This window comes from Nycticebus coucang, chromosome 3, assembly GCF_027406575.1.
Source record: "Nycticebus coucang isolate mNycCou1 chromosome 3, mNycCou1.pri, whole genome shotgun sequence".
NCBI lineage: Eukaryota > Metazoa > Chordata > Mammalia > Primates > Lorisidae > Nycticebus > Nycticebus coucang.
This window is the reverse complement of record NC_069782.1, coordinates 67,402,424-67,419,443: the sequence shown is the minus strand read 5'-3', so window position 1 is coordinate 67,419,443 and position 17,020 is coordinate 67,402,424. Positions and strand designations below refer to the sequence as shown.

General features: G+C 48.1%; 1 protein-coding gene across 1 annotated transcript; it reads left to right on the top strand.

Moving 5' to 3' along the window:
- Nucleotides 1–260: 260 nt before the first annotated feature.
- On the top strand, nt 261–14,406 carry ASF1B (anti-silencing function 1B histone chaperone). The gene is made up of 5 exons (XM_053586594.1): nt 261–403; nt 594–754; nt 8,378–8,493; nt 12,401–12,577; nt 13,249–14,406. The coding sequence occupies exons 2-5, from the start codon at nt 646–648 to the stop codon at nt 13,453–13,455; spliced, it is 609 nt and encodes a 202-aa protein (XP_053442569.1). The 5' UTR covers nt 261–403; nt 594–645; the 3' UTR covers nt 13,456–14,406.
- The last annotated feature ends 2,614 nt before the right edge of the window (nt 14,407–17,020 follow it).

Genomic DNA, 17,020 nt, shown 5'->3' with positions numbered 1-17,020 from the left:
AACTCTCAGACAATTATTTTTAGCCCTGCCCCACTCCCACCTGCCAATCACTACTGGAGCAAGCACCGCCCTTCCCGCCCTCTTCAGCGAGCACCGCGCGCCACCGCTCGGCGGTTGGCGGCTCTGCCTTCTGTGGGATGCGTCACCCGGAAGGGCGGGGCGAGAGGCGAGCCTTATCAGGGCAAGAACCCTCAGGATTGGCCAAAAGGAGTCCCGCGCTCTGGCCCCACCCACTACCCCGCCTTTGACAACCGAGTCCGAGACGCTGAGGATTGGTTCCCCGTGGACACATTAGGAAGCCTGGAGATGGTCCCGCCTCCCTCACACTCCGCAGAGAGGGAGCTCCGCGAATTGGTCCCGGGAGTCTGGGCGCGCACCGGTCGGCGCTCCAGGATTGGCTGAGGTGTGCTTGCGCCGACGGAGAGAGCGTTGTGTGATTGGGAAGAGGGTGGGCGCTATTTGAAGGCGGCGCGCCGACGAGATGCGCACTTCAGTCCGCGGAGACAGGAGGTTGGAGCGGTCCGGGCTAACGCTGGCCTGCTGACTACCCCATCCCACCGCCCTCATCCCCTTTTCTTCACTCCCGGACCCAGACACGGACGTGGACGTGGGCTCTGCCACGCCAGAGCTGCGCCCGGCGAAGCAATGGCCAAGGTGTCGGTGCTGAACGTTGCGGTACTGGAGAACCCGAGCCCGTTCCATAGCCCCTTCCGGTTCGAGATCAGCTTCGAGTGCAATGAAGCCCTGGCGGACGGTGAGGCTGGGCCTGTGTGGAGATCCCCACCCCCAGACCGACCTTGGCCTCCCCCTGGAGAACTGTTCTCACGGCCAATTTGATCTCCTCATAAGACCCCCTCATCCTCACCCCTCTGCCCACCCTGATCTCCCCGTGAACCGCCCCCCAACCCCGCCAGCTCAAACCTCCTCGTGACCTCCTCCACTGTGCGCCGGTTGTAGACTTCCCCAAGCGCGGTAACTCCCCTTTCCCCCATGGAGAGTTCATCCTCTGTTTTTTTTCCTATGGAGCTCCTCCTAGGCACCCGTTTTCTATGGAGGGACCTTCTCAGCCGCCTTTCGTTAACCTGCGGAGGCACCCAGCCACCTTGTCTTACTTGTGGCTAGACCCCTAATTTCAGCCACTCTCCCAGTTTTCCCCTTTGAGACTGCCCCCATCCTCCCTTGTAGTGAGACACTCCTACTTCCCTTTTTCCTATAGACCCCAGTTTCTTCTTTCCCCCGATGGAAACTCCAGCCCTTCTCCATTTTCCCTGTGGAGACCTCTTTCCCCAAGTTCCATCCCTTTTTCCCCTATAAAGACCTCTCTTCTGTAGCTAGACCGCTGTCAACTCCCATCTTCCTATTTGTCTCCAACAATCCCTTCCCCAACCTAATATTTAAACAGCCCCACCTCCATCGATTGCTGCTTGTTTTCTACCCCAATGCACACACCCTAGAACCTGACTTCTCCCCTTACTTTTCCTCCAATCCATCTTATGCTTGCACTTTCCCTGGGAAATCATGGCCTGGTTTCTAGCTCTAGTCTTCGAGAGTAACTTGGTCTTCTCAGCTCCTGATCCTTCCCTCCTCCCTGTAGGCTTGGATGAACACACTCAGATCTGAGAGGTGGCATAGCCAGGCAGGCATTAACCAGTTTCCAGCTGACTTACTGCAGCAGTTCTTCCTTCGCTTTTGATGGTCCAACCTAGTGTGGACAGGGCTGAGCTGTAACAAGATCCAGCTTTGAACAATCAGCTAGGAGGTCACAACCTTTTGTACGTTTTTTCTAAGGTGCTTCTACAGATGTATTTATTCATCTGTGTGATTTAAAAGTGAACATGGCTCTTATCTCACAGATGAGAAGATGGGAGCCACAAAGTGCAAAAGACCTTTCAAGCAAAGGTCTGTGCAAACCTAAAATCTGAGGGTGCCCAGGGAGTCTTGGCACCACTAAAAGGCAAGCTCTGCTTTCAGGAGGAAGTACTCCATTAGACCATTTTTCTACTGGGTGGTTAAACAAGAAGAGGTAGCAGCTAAGGAGGTGGAGATCCGGGAGCCTGTGAGGCAGGGGTGTGCTAGCTAGTGCTGGTCAGTGGCAGGTGGGTGATTTGCCTGCAAAACTGGCCACTTGGATTAACAAGGGGCCGATACAGTGAGATGTGTATGGGTTTCTGGTGGGCCAATGGATCATTGTCTCCCTGGTTTCTTTCACTCTTCCTCAAATTAAGGAGTCTACTTGTGGCTAACTATAGGATACACAGAGCTAAATCCTTTCTGGAATTAGGCAGGGTATAAATAAAGTGCAGAATGACACTGTGGAATAAGAGTTAATTTAAAAGCCAAGAGGAGATGTAAGGAGCTAATAAATTGAGGGATTCACAGTTCCCAGATGGCAGAGGATTAGGTTTCAGTCTGTTTTTGCTCCTTGCATTTAAAAATGGTTGCAGGGTCATTATGTAGTGCTTTTATTCTTAGTAAGCCTGTGCCCTGTGTCTTTACTAACTTATTTATAGAAGTAGAGCAGAAAAGACTAAGCTCAACCTACTGATCATTTTCTTTTTTAAAGACAGGATTTCATGCCTGGCACGGTGGCTCACACCCATAATCCTCACACTCTGGGAGGCCAAAGTGAGTGGATTGCCTGAGCTCACAGCTTTGAGACCAGCCTGAGCCAGAGCGAGACCTTGTCTACAAAAATAGCTGGGCAGGGTGGCCCCCATATACCGAGGGTGGCAGGTTTGAACCCAGCACCAGCCAAACTGCAACAAAAAATAACCAGGCGTTGTGGCAGACCCCTGTAGTCCCAGCTACTTGGGAGGTTGGGGCAAGAGAATAGCCTAAGCCCAAGAGCTGGAGGTTGCTGTGAGCTGTGACGCCACAGCACTCTACCAAGGGCAACAAAATGAGATGAGACTCTGTCTCTTTTTTTTTTGTAGAAACAGAGTCTCACTTTATGGCCCTCGGTAGAGTGCCATGGCTTCACACAGCTCACAGCAACCCCCAACTCCTGGGCTTAAGCGATTCTGTTGCCTCAGCCTCCCGAGTAGCTGGGACTACAGGCGCCCGCCACAACGCCTGGCTATTTTTTGGTTGCAGTTTGGCCGGGGCCAGGTTTGAACCCGCCACCCTCAGTATATGGGGCCGGCGCCCTACCGACTGAGCCACAGGCGCTGCCGAGACTCTGTCTCTTAAAAAAAAAAAAAAATAGCTGGGCATTGTGGTGGGTGCCTGTAATCCCACCTACTTGGGAGGCTGAGACAGAGAATCACTTAAGCCCAAGAGTTTGAGGTTGCTGTGAACTGTGATGTTACGGCACTCTACTGAAGGAGACTCTGTTAAAAAAAAAAAGACAGGATCTCTCTCTGTTGCTCAGGCTAATGTACAGTGGCCCAATCAGAGCTCACAGCAGCCTCAAACTCCTTGGTTCAAGCAGTCCTTTCACAAGAGCTTCCCAAAAAGCTGGGACTACAAGCACACACCACCATGCCAGGCTAATTATTTTTTGTAGACACAAGGTTTCACTATGTTGCCCATGATTGCCTGGAACTCTTGGTCTCAAGTGATCTTCTTGTGTCATCTCCCAAAGTAGGATTACAGGCATGAGCCACTGCACCCAGCCTGCTCATTATTTTTTGATAGAAATGGAGTAACAGCCACCTTGTAGAAGTAAGCGTTGACCCTAGAGTTCTGAGTCCAGGTTCTTTATCCCAGCTCCAATCCTTGGAAAGAAAATATTCCCTATTTTAGACAAAGTGTGTAAATAGGAATGACAGTAGAATTTGTTCCAAAATGAGGATACTCAAAACACAGCAAAAGGGCCGGGCTCAGTGCCTGTAATCCTAGCACTCTGGGAGGCTGAGGCGAGTGGATCACTTGAGCTTAGGAATTCCAGACCGGCCTGAGCAAGAATGAAGCCTCCATCTCTACTAAAAATAAAAAATTGCTGGGCGTCATTTCTGGCACCTGTAGTCTTAGCTACTAGGAAGGCTGAGGCAAGAGAATCGCTTGAGCCCAGGAGTTTGAGGTTGCTGTGAGCTATGACATCATAGCACTCTACCTCAGAGCAATGGAGTGAGACTCTCTCAAAAAACAAAATATCCCCAACAATAAAAAAAAAAAAAGGCAAAAATACAGTGAAGGAGTGTGCTATTATTAATTAAGCCTGGACAATAAAGCTCGTCCTCTGAGAAACTCAAGTGGAAAATCCAGGCTTTTTAGCTCTCCTTTTGGGGCTCTCTGTGACTCCGACTGGCCCACTTACTTTCTGCCTTTTTCTGGCATTCTTCTATGAAGTAGAGAGAATCTGTGTCCTGCCTCCCTCTCAGCCCTGTCATCTGAAAATCTGACAGCACTCCTAATGCCCCATGAGGACCTATTTCCTTTCTTTCTTTCTCTTTTTTTTTTCTTGCAGTTTTTGGCCAGGGCTGGTTTGAACCCACCACCTCCAGTATATGGGGCTGGTGCCGCCCGGGCCCTATTTTCTTTTTTTTTTTTTTGAGACAGAGCCTCAAGCTGTCATCCTGGGTAGAGTGCTGTGGCATCACAGCTCACAGCAACCTCCAACTCCTGGGCTCAAGCAATTCTGTCTCCACCTCCCCAGTAGCTGGGACTATAGGCGCCCACCGCAATGCCCAGCTATTTTTTGGTTGCAGCCGTCATTATTGTTTGGCGGGCTGGGGCTGGATTCAAACCCACCAGCTCAGGTGTATGTGGCTGGCGCCTTAGCCGCTTGAGCCCCAGGCGCCAAGCCCCAGGCCCTATTTTCTAAGGGCTTCAAGCTCCTTTTGCTCTTTTCTCCTCAACATCTGGACATAGACGCTTCTAAGGGATAGATCCACATTTAATACATTAGGTATGTTCCCAAACACACACTTAATTGAAATATTCAACCTACACTGCTTGAATGAGTCATGTTCTAAACCAGAGCTAACATACAGTGGTTATGACAATAGGATCTTCTGTGTGATTATGAACAAAAGCAAAATGATAAACAGAGAAAGATCTACTAGATAAGTTAAAGGGCAGGAAACAGACTTTCCAGTTAATTCAATTACAAGTAACTTTTACATGTCATTAATAATTGGTTTTGGATCTTCTTTTCATATATAGGGGACGTGTGTTTTGTTTTGCTTTTCGAAGCAGGATCTCACTCTGTTGTCTAGATTAGAGGGCAGTGGTGTCATCACAGCTCACTGCATCCTCAAACTTCTGGGCTCAAGGGATCCTCCTGCCTCAGCCTCCTGAGTAGCTGGGACCATAGGGGTGAACCATCACACCAGGCTAATTTTTCTACTTTTTTGTTTTTTGAGACAGTCTCACTTTGTTGCCATTAGTACAATGCTGTGATGTCATAGCTCACAGCAACCTCAAACTCTTGGGCTCAAATGATCCTCTTGCCTCAGCCTCCCAAGTAGCTGGGACTATAGGTGTCTACCACAATGCCCAGCTATTTTTAGAGATGGGGTCTTGCTTTTGGTCAGACTGGTCTCAAACCTATGAGCTCAGGGCAGTCTACTTACCTTGGCCTCCCAGAGTACTAGGATTACAGGCATGAGCCATTGTGCCCAGCCTTAATTTTTCTATTTTTTATAGAGAATCTTGATATTGCCCAGGCTGGTCTTGAACTCCTGGCCTCAAACAGTCCTCCCACCTTGGCCTTCCAAAGTGCTGGAATTACAGGCATGAGCTACTGCACCTAGCTGGTATGTATACAAGAGTTAGCTTGTGAAGTTAGGTCATAAAGACAAACATATGCCTCAGAGTTGAGATATCCTTGACATTGCTCTGAAGGTCAGGTGTATGTGTGTACAATTGTGTTCTGAATTTGGTAGTATGAGTTTGTGCAATATTGATGATTGATAATCCCATATCTAATTCTAAAGAAAGATAATATTCATAAATGAACTCATCTCTGCTTAAAAATCACTTCAGCACGGGTGGCGCCTGTGGCTCAAAGGAGTAGGGCGCCAGCCCCATATGCCGGAGGTGGTGGGTTCAAACCCAGCCCAGGCAAAAAAAAAAAAAAAAAAAATCACTTCAGCAAATTGTAAGACAATTCTAATTTGTGAGCATCTTCTAACTTCCATAGATGGTTTTATCAGCTCTTCTAACTAGATTAGAGGGCAGTGGTATCACCACAGATGGTTTTATCAGCTCTTCTAACTCTTGAGTCAGTATCACTCTATGGCCTTTATTTAATCAATCTAGTTCTTTCTGGTCGTTGCAGCCAGCCCATTTGCCTGGCAGCCCACACTACATGTTTTCTCTTTCCGTCAGGACATTGTTTAGGTTTTGCCAACAAGGATTAACCTCAGCTGGACAATATCAAGAAACTGTAGGTATACTGAGGCCTGGTCTATTTCAATCTCCTTTTTGTCTACCCTTCCCCCCAGCATATTAATGAAATGTACCCATATGCAACTTCATTTGTTATAGGGGAAAATTATAGAGCTACCTTGTAAAAAAGAGCAGGGCAAGCTTGTTTTTCTGTTCTTCAAAAAAATTAAATTCTAGTTGGGTCACTACTTGTAATAAAAGTAAATCAATACACTTAACTTCCTCCCTGCAAATAATGAGAGGCTAGAGTTTGACTGGACTCCAATGAGTCAAATGATCACCCATGTCCACAGACCTGCTAGGGTTCCTAGGTGAAACCACAAAGAGACAGGAAATAAGTATATTGAGGAAGGGTTCAGCTCAGGTGGCAAGCCTCTGTGGTCCCATGTCGTTGTGCTTCCAAAGTTGGATGCTCTTGTTAGACACTGGACCAAGGAACAGGGCAGCTCGGAGAGAAGTTGCTTCCTCTGAAAATCATACCTTGAGACACTTCCCCCAGTTGTTAGAGCTAAAAGATTGTGTAATTTCTAAAGATCCTAAAATAAGTAGCAGGTCTCTTGCCAAGCCTCCCTGTACTGGCATGACCTTGCCTCTGATACACTTGGATCTCCTGCAAGAGGCTTTGATCACTGGGAATTTCCTGTGGCTGATTGGCAGGGTCTCCCTGAGCACTTTTCCTTTAACCTCTCCAGAGCATACCTAGTGGTCGGGGGCTCCCCCTACTGGATGGGATGCAAGAGAGTTAGGGCTTGGAAGATCACCCTCTAATGCCACGTTTGTTGACTGAGTCTCTGTCACCCGAATGTCCATAAGTAGGTATGGCTTGTGCTGGATCTGGAAGACCAGGAAACTGCTGGCTCCCCCACCAGCCTTGCCTTCCTCCTCCTTCTGGCTGAGTCACCTGCCAGACTGGAATCTGCTGCCCTGTCCCAGTTGTCGAGGGATCTGCTCCATTCAGTGGCACTAGTCCCTGCGTATGAAAGAGGATGCTGCTTCCCATCTCAGCACCCAGTGGGCAGAGCCGTGAAATGGCCCAACTCCCTGTCATTCCCTCCCCAGCACGCCTGTGTCACGTGGCTCTTAATTCAGCCTCTGCCATACGTTCACTTTCAGGCTCCAAGAGGCCCAAGTTTCCCCAGAGGTAGAAAGTCAAGGTCAGCTGTCTAGCTGGGCCTACAGGAAAATTTCCCCAATGCAAGTAGGATTTCATGCCCACCTCAGCATTCAGCACTTAGTGCCCCATGGATATTAGGCATTCTCAGGAATGTGGACTTTTTGATATATTAAGGATCTATCCAAAATTAATGTGACCCTTTCCCTGCATTTTTTTTGGGGGGGGAGGAACAGAATTTCATTTTGTCATCATATCAATGTACACAGCTATGATTTAATAAAAAAAAAAAAAAAAACATTTAATTTTGTCCTGGGCTAGAGTGCCATGTAGTCAGCCCAGCTCACAGTAACCTCAAATTTCTGGGTTCAAGCAATCCTTCCTCAGCCTCCAGAGTAGCTGGGACTAAAGGTGCCTACCACAACACCTGGATAATTTTTTTTTTCTTTTTCTTTTTTTGAGACAAGAGTTTCACTTTGTCACCTTTGGCAGAGTGCCATGGCATCAGAGCTCACAGCAACCTCAAAGTCTTGGGCTTAAGTGATTCTCTTGCCTCAGCCTCCCAAGTAACTGTGACTACCAGGCGCCCACTACAATGCCTACCTATTTTTAGAGACGAAGTCTCACTCTGGCTCACACTAGTCTCAAACCTGTGAGCTCAGGCAGTTCACCCACCTCAGCATCCCAGAGTGCTGAACTTACAGGCATGAGCCACCATGCCTGACCTTGGCTAATTTTTCTATTTTTAGTAGAAACAAATTCTTGCTCAGATTGGTTTGGAACTCCTAAGCTCAAGGGAGAGTATCTTCCCACCTCGACCTCCCAGAGTTTTAGGATTACAGACACGAGCCTCCATGTGCCTGGCCGTCTTTCCCTGCTTTTTTGCTATCAAGCTATTTCAATTCCTTAACTATCCCCCACATGTCCTTGCAGACCTGGAGTGGAAGATCATTTATGTTGGCTCAGCTGAGAGTGAAGAGTTTGATCAGATCCTAGATTCCGTGCTGGTCGGCCCTGTCCCAGCAGGGAGACACATGTTTGTCTTTCAGGTAAGAAAGATGAGGCCTTATGCCTTAGTCCTTGATTTCTAAGTATATTCTTTTCTGCCCAAAAGCACACTATGATTCAGGAGTCAAAAATTCAGGTTCAAATTCCAGTTCTGCTCTCAGGAGCTGTCTCACCTCTCAGAATCCCTCCAGACACCTCCCTCCTCTGCCACCTCTGTGTCAGAGTAGTTCCCATGAGCCACTGATTTATAATCAGTTCTTCTTATTCATAGGAGTTAAGGCCTATGAAGCTGCCGTGAACACCAAATTAGTGTATACTGAATCATTTGTCCCTAGAGGAGATACAGGGTTAGGTTCTTGGAAGTCACAATTGTTTTTTTGTTTTTGTTTTTGAGACAGAGCCTTACTTTGTCACCCTTGGTAGAGTACTGTGGTGTCATAGCTTACAGCAACCTCAGACTCCTGGGTTTAAGCTATTCTCTTGCCTCACCTGCCCAAGTATCTGGGACTACAGGTGCCCACCATAACACCTGGCTATTTTTAGATATGGGGTCTCCCTCTGGCTCAGGCTGGTCTCAAACTCATGACTCAGGCAATCACCCCCACCTCAGCCTCCCAAGTGCTTGGATTACAGGTGTGAGCCCCCTCACCAGCCCAATAAAGTTATGATGTTTTCATCAACAGTTCATACATAAACTTGTTTATTGTGTGTTTCTGTTTAAAGATACTTTTTGTGGGGGTTGGTTGGGAGAGAGAATCTCACTCTGTGTCCTGAGTAGACTGCTATGGCATCCCAGATGACAGCAACTTCCAACTCTTAATCCCCTTGCCTTAGCCTCCCGAGTAGCTGGGACTGCAGACACCCACCACAACACCCAGCTAGGAAGACACCTTATTTATTTATTTATTTATTTATTTATTTTCTTTTGGGGGGGGACAGAGTCTCACTTTGTTGCTGTTGGTAGAGTGCAGTGGTGTCCTAGCTTACAGCAACCTCAAACTCTTGGGCTCAAGCAATCCTCTTGCCTCAGTTTTTTTCATTTTTAGTAGAGACAGGGTCTAACTCTTGCTCAGGTACTCTTGGTAGAGTACAGTGGAGTCCTAGCTCACAGCAACCTCAAACTCTTGGGCGCAAGCAATCCTCTTTTCTCAGTTTTTTCATTTTTAGTAGAGACAGGGTCTCACTCTTGCTCAGGCTGGTCTTAAACTCCTGAGCTTAAGCAATCTACCTGCCTCAGCCTACCAGAGTACTAGGAGGATGATTCACCTTGCCTAGTCCTAGGCACCTTATTTAATACATACTGTAGATTCATTCACATTAAACTGACAGCCAACAACACTGTAATTCATACTTAAACAGAGCTTCTCCAACTTGAATTTTCTCCACAGGGCTTCTTGCACTAAACAGCACTTAAGCACTATTCTTGGGGGGCTATTGTAGACAGCAAACTTGCCAAAAAACATGGCACTAAGTAGACCACAAAAAGGACACTTATTCACAGGATGAGAGGTGAAACAAGACAAAGCATTTCCTTGTTTGATCTCAGGTAGGAACAAGTGCATTGAGTCACTCCAGTTTTTCCCTGCTCTGTGCATGTCTGCAAATGACCATGAAAGTGCCACAAGTAGTAGATTTGTGGTTACAAATAAATTAAGTGGCTGGGTCCAGTGACTCACACCTATAATCTCAGCACTTTGAGAGGCCAAGGCAAGAGGATCATTTTGAGGTCGAGAGTTCAAGACCAGCTTGGGCAACATAATGAGACCACATCTCTTAAAAAAAGAAAAAGAAAAATTAGCCAGACATGGTGTCACACGCCAATAGTTCCAGCTATTCAGGAGGCTGCGGCAGGAAGATCACTGAGCTCAGGAGTTTGAGGCTACAGTGAGCTCTTATTAGGCCAGTGCACTCCAGCCTGGGTGATAGAGTGAGGCCTCCTCTCAAAAAAACTAAAAATAGGTGGTGCCATTGGCCCCATATACCAAGGGTGGCAGATTTGAACCTGGCCCCAGCCAAACTGCAACAAAAAAATAGCCAGGCATTGTGTCAGGCATTGTGTCAGGCACCTGTAGTCCCAGCAATTTGGGGGGGCTGAAGCAAGAGAATCACCTCAGCCCAAGGAGTTGGAGGTTACTGTGAGCTGTGACACCAAAGTACTCTACAGAGGGCATAAAGTGAGACTCTGTCCCTTAAAAAAAAATTGGGCACAGTGGCTTATGCTTGTAATCCTAACACTCTAGGAGGACAAGGCAGAGGATCACTTGACCTCAGGAGTTAGAGACCAGCCTGAGCAAGAACAAGACCCGTCTCTACTAAAAATTGAAAAAATTAGCTGGGTGTTGTGGCAGGCACCTGTTGTCCCAGCTACTCGGTGGCTGAGGCAAGAGTTTGAAGGTTACTGTGAGCTAGGATACCAGGGAACTGAAGTCTGGGCAACAGAATGAGTTTCTGTCATAAATGAATGAATGAGAGTGGGCAGGTTCACAAGCATGGAACTGTAAATAATGAGGATGGACTGTAAATACTAAATGGCTCTCTAATCTAGCATCACCTGGGTTGTCAGAAATGTAGATTCTGAGCTCTTTAGATGATTCTTTTTTTTTTTTGAGACAGTCTCACTTTGTTGCCCTTGGTAGAGTGCCGTGGCATCATAGCTCACAACAACCTCAAACTCTTGGGCTCAAGCAATCCTCTTGCCTCAGTTTCCCAGGTACCTGGTACTACAGACACCCACCACAATGGCCAGCTATTTTTAGAGATAGGGCCTCACTCTGGCTGAGGCTGGTCTCAAGCTCCTGAGCTCAAGCAATCCACCCACCTTGGCCTCCCAGAGTGCTAGGATGATTACACACGTGAGCCACCGCGCTCAGCTTTTTAGATGATTCTTATGCATGCTAAATTTTGAAAGCCTCTGCTCAAATCCACTCACTTAGCTTCATCTCAGCTGTTACTACCCTAGTCTAAGCTACTACATCCCATCTAACCTCATTCACTACTATTAAATCTATGAGCAAGCCCCATGTACTCAGTAGTCAGGGGCAGTTTCCTGGGTGTGCAATCTGGACAGTGGCATAGGACTCCATGCTTGCTTCGATACTCTGCTGTCACCAGCATTTAATGGCTTTTGAATGGAGAGACCTGCGTTTTCATTTTGTACCTCCTGATGTAGCCGGTCCTATCCACAGCAGAACACCCTGAACCCAGTCTGTCTCTGCTGCATAGTCAAGGCCAAAGCCACTGCCTCTCTCCAGGATGACAGCCATAGGCTCCTGCTTCCACCACAGCCTTCTCTTGTCACAGCTTCTCACGCTGCTAGAGACTTGTTTTCAGACCAGAGGAATGATGTGGCACTACCTGCTACTAACATTCTTGCCCTTTCTCGAGCCCTTACCCATGCCACGGTGCCTACCTACCCACCTAGTCAGCCTCTTATGCCACTTTACCTTTGCTCACCACACTCTTGAGCTTGGTATACCTCTTCCTGCCACATTCAACATGGTATCATCACTTGTGGGATTGATTCTGTCTTCATTCATTCAAAAACTCCTGTGGTCAAACAGTATACTTTTTTTTTTTTTCTTTTTTCGAGACAGAGCCTCAAGCTGTCACCCTGGGTAGAGTGCCGTGGCATCATAGCTCACAGCAACCTCAAACTCCTGGGCTCAAGCAAATCTCCTGCCTCCGCCTCCCAAGTAGCTGGGACTACAGGCAACCGCCACAACGCCCAGCTGTTTTTTGGTTGCAGCTGTCATTGTTTGGCGGGCCTGGGCTGGATTCGAACCCACCAGCTCAGGTGTATGTGGCTGGCGTCTTAGCCGCTTGAGCCACAGGCGCCGAGCCAGAGAGTGTACTTTTTGCTCGGTAAAAACACATTGCTTTGGAGTCTTTATACTAATGATATGGAGGCATGACTATAGCTGTGCTAGGTCCAGGATGTGTCTCCTCCAGGCTGATGCCCCCAACCCATCCCTCATCCCGGAGACTGACGCCATTGGTGTGACTGTGGTCCTCATCACCTGCACCTACCATGGACAGGAGTTCATCCGTGTGGGCTACTACGTCAACAACGAGTACCCCAACCCTGAGCTGCGGGAGAACCCACCCATGAAGCCAGACTTCTCTCAGGTAGGACCTATTTGTGCACTTCCTGCTTCAGGCAGGCCAGTTCTTTGCACTTGGGGGAGTTGAGCCATTTAAAATTGGTAGCCAAGGTCACTTCTTAAGGTTTCCAAGTAGTGCTCAGTTCTTGCAGTGCGAAACCAGAACAGGAGAGATAAAGGTCTTTGTTCCCCAGAGGCATGCCTTGCAGAATTAAGATTAGATAGGGGCTGGGCATAGTGGCATATGTCTGTAATCCCAGAACTTTGGGAGGTCATGGTGGGAGGATTGCTTAAAGCCAGGAGTTTGAGACCAACCTGAGCAAGAACGTGACCCCTGTCTACAAAACAAAAAAAAGTAGAAAAATTAGCCAGGGTAGTGGTGTGCATCTGTTATCCCAGCTACTTGGGAGGTGGAGGCAGAGGGATCATTAGAGCCCAGGAGTTTGAGGTTTCAGTGAGCTATAATGACACCACGCTACTCTAGCTGTGATGACAGAGTTAGAGACCCTGTCTCAAAACAAAAAAAGAAAAAAATAGGGCCCCTAAATCACACTACACAGAGTTCCACACAAGTTGGTGATAGAATAAGTGAGATCTGCTCTTTCTGGGCTTGAGGTGGGAGTTTGGGGGAGTCCTTGTTCTGTGGGAGCAATAAGGGCATGCTAACAAGGATTGTTATTTCTCCTCCTTCTCTAGCTCCAGCGGAATATCTTGGCCTCAAACCCCCGAGTAACCCGCTTCCACATTAACTGGGACAACAACATGGACAGGCTGGAGGCTGTAGAGAGCCAGGACCCTGCCCTGGGCTGCAGCCTCCCCCTCAGCTGCACTCCTATCAAGGGCCTGGGCCTCCCTGGCTATATCCCAGGCCTGATCCCTGAGAACTCCATGGACTGCATTTAACTGCAGGCATCCAGAGTCTCCCTGCACATCTCGAGGGGGCAGCCAGGCCCCCCAGAGAGTCATATGGGGCCATCTAGAGGACTTTTGGGTCATCAACTGTATTCAGGCTTGTCAAACTTGGACCCGGGGAAAGAACAGGCCTCAGGTCTTTCCCAGGCCCAGCCAAGAAGACTCATCTCACTTGTTCTACACAGGCATATAAGCAGCAGGTACTTCAGTTTTTAATTCTTTCTGACTTGTGTCCTTTTTCTCTTCCACACACACTATAAATTCCATTTGCAGGCCACTGTTCTACTGTACTCCTATGAGAACTATTTACCCAAAATTCTTCCCACAGGCCTCCTTGGCCTGCCTGGAGGCTTTTTTGGTCATTGCCTGTAATAGATATAGCCCTATTGGGCAAAGGCTATGTCATTCCTCTCTCTTTCCAAACATCTAAACAGATCTACCCCAGCTTTCTGGTGTCACAGGCAAGGAATCCTAGTTAGTAGAACTTTGATACATTTTGGTCCTCCCAGGAGAATTTTTAGGTCTTTCAATCCAGTAGCACCTAGAAAACTCTACTCCCAAAGGTGCAATCAGCTTGATGTTAAGGAACCATGGGTGCCCCTCCTCAATCACAGCCACCTTCCTTACTATTACACCTAAGTCTAGCTTTCCCCAGGAGCTGTCATTGTGGGGAGGTGATGTGACATAGGGGCCTGCCATACTCGGTCTGTGTTAGTGTCGGCATCAGAGCTCCTGAGCCTCTTGACTGCCTGGATGTGTCCTCTGCTAAGACCATGTGGCCTCAAGGGCCACAGTATCATTTCTGGCAAGGGAAGCAATCGGTACCCTGAAAACCTTCCCTTCCTAGTATCCTCCAAGCTTTGTGCCCCGGTCACCTGGCTGCTACGTGGATGCTGTTGTAATTAGGGGTTTTCATATTAAATATGTTTGGTTGGTCTAAAAATAAAAGCACTTCATCTATACTGGCTGTCTCTGCTTTTTCTCAGATGGCTGAGACAGCTTTGTGTTTCTCTCCTTGTGACATGGGGATGGCCTCTTGCCCCATCCAGTGGGTTAGTTTTTGTCCCCTTGTGCAGCTTATTCCAGTCTTAATTAGTTATACATTGTATTCCAGACTGAGGTTTGGGAAGGAGTTTTCCTTTGTCAAAATTTAAGAAAACCAGCTGTTAGCCTAGGCACAGTGGCTTACACCTGTAATCCTCTGGGAGGCCAAGGTGGGAGGATCACTTGAGCTTAGGAGTTTGAGACCAGCCTGAGCAAGAGTGAGACCCTGGCTCTACTAAAAAAAATAAAAAGGTTCGGCACCAATAGCTCAGTGAGTAGGCGGGTTCTAGCCAGTGAGGCTGGCGGGTTCTAGCCCAGCCCAGGCCTGCTAAACAATAATGACAACTACAACCAAAAAATAGCCGGGTGTAGTGGCAGGAGTCTGTAGTCCCAGCTACTTGGGAGGCTGAGGCAAAAGAATCATTTAAACCCAAGAGTTTGCGATTGCCATGAGCTGTGACTTCACAGCACTCTACGGAGGGTGACAAAGTGAGGTTCTGTCTCAATAAAAAATAAATAAGTTAGCCAGGTGTTGTGGTGCCTACAGTACCAGCTGCTCGGGAGGCTGCTTCAAGAGGATCTTGGAGCATAGGAGTTTGAGGTTGCTGTGAGCTATGACTCTAGCCTGGGCAACAGAATGAGACTGTCTTAAAAAAAAAAGGAGCTGGGTGTTGTGGCGGGCACCTGTAGTCCCAGCTGCTTGGGAGGCTGAGGCAAGAGAATCGCATAAGCCCAAGAGTTAGAGGTTGCTGTGAGCCATGTGACCTCATGGCACTTTACCCGAGGGCGGTACAGTGAGACTCTGTCTCTATAAAAAAAAAAAAAAGGAAGAGCAAACCAGCTGTTCTGTAGATCATAACCAGTTATTTTTTAGTCTTTGACCTTCACCGATAGGAAGAAATTAACATGATCCAAGTACACACACAACACTCATTAAATTTTACTTTACTGTTAATACATGGGCACTACAAAAGTTTTGAGACAGACTGTGGAGGTTTTTTGTTTGTTTGTTTTTGAGACCAAGTCTTACTTTGTCAACCTTGGTAGGATGCCGTGGCATCCTAACTCACAGCAACCTCAAACTCTTGGGCTCAAGCAATCCTCTTGCCTCAGCCCCAAGAGTATCTAGGACTATAGGCCCCACCCACAACACTGGCTATTTTTAGAGAAGGGGGTCTTGCTCTTGGCTAAGCTGGTCTCAAACTTCTGAGCTGGAGCAATCCACCTGCCTTGGCTTCCCAGTGTTAAGATTACATGTGTGAGCCACCACACCCAGCCAGACAGACTGTGTTACAGTTCATTATTTCACTTCCAAAAACCACAGTGGACAGCATCCTGATTCACCTGTGCAAGTTTCAACTTGCTTGGCTTATGGTGTTTCTTGAGGGCTTCATTTGTTTCCATCTGCATGGATTTTACATTTCTTGATTTTGTGTATCTCAAAACTTTAGTAATGAGCCACATTTTATATATAACCCCATAGCCTGAAGGGAAATGGTTTGGTTAGTCAGACATTTCCCCATAATTCACAGAAGGGCCCCAACTCTCCTTCCCTGGGACTTTGGTTGACCTGGAAAATGGGGGCAGACAGCTGCTAGGTGGGGTGCAGGTTGTGCCAGTCTTGAGTAGAGCAATGAATTGGCTTGTAATTCTGAGCCTAGCTAACTAGCCCTCCAGAAACAGAGCTGGCTCCTCTGGTCCTCTAGCTCTCTTGGCACCTTCTATTTGAGCCTTCTTCTGCTCCAGTGGCACTCAACCATGGACAAGTTTGCTTCCCGGGGTACATTTAACAGTATCTGGAAGTGGGTTTTGGAAGCCACAGATAGCAAAAAGAGAGGTGTTACTGGCATCCAGTTGGTGGATGCTGGAGTGCTACTGAATACCCTAGGTTACACAAAACAGCTCCCCCAGCAAAGAATGATCCAGCAGTGTGGCAGTTGGGAAACTTTGGCTGTCCCAAGGCTATGTATGTATTGCAATCCCTGGGTGTATTCGCACCCTGAAGGAAGAGGCATCTTGCCCCTGTTCTGCTCCTAGAGGGCAGGTTTCCTTCCATTGTCCAGATAGGGAATACAGATGGAGATTAATACTGGAGCTGGCAGCCTAGGAATTCCTACCCCAGATTCCTCATCTGTAGAATGGGTGTGATGGCGATAGTACATACGTGATGGAAGTGTGCAAAATAACGTTAAATGAGTGTGAGCTCTTACAACTGGCAGACGCCTGGGTCGAGGCCCAGCAAAGGGGTAGACACTGAACACCCCCTCCCTCCACCCCTTGCTTCCAGGACTCAGCATCCTGAAGCTCTGTGACCAGGGGACCCTGGAGGGCCCCCAGCCTGGATCCAAGCAGGCCTGGCCACTTAGTCTTGGCTCTACTGCCCAGCGCCAGGTCTTCTGAATGACGACGGCCGGCGGCCTGGCGACCTCTGACCCGCTGCGCTGGCCGCGCCCCTCCCCCGCTGGCAGGTGGACAGAAGCTGCGCCGGAAGGGCCGCGATGCCAACCTCAGC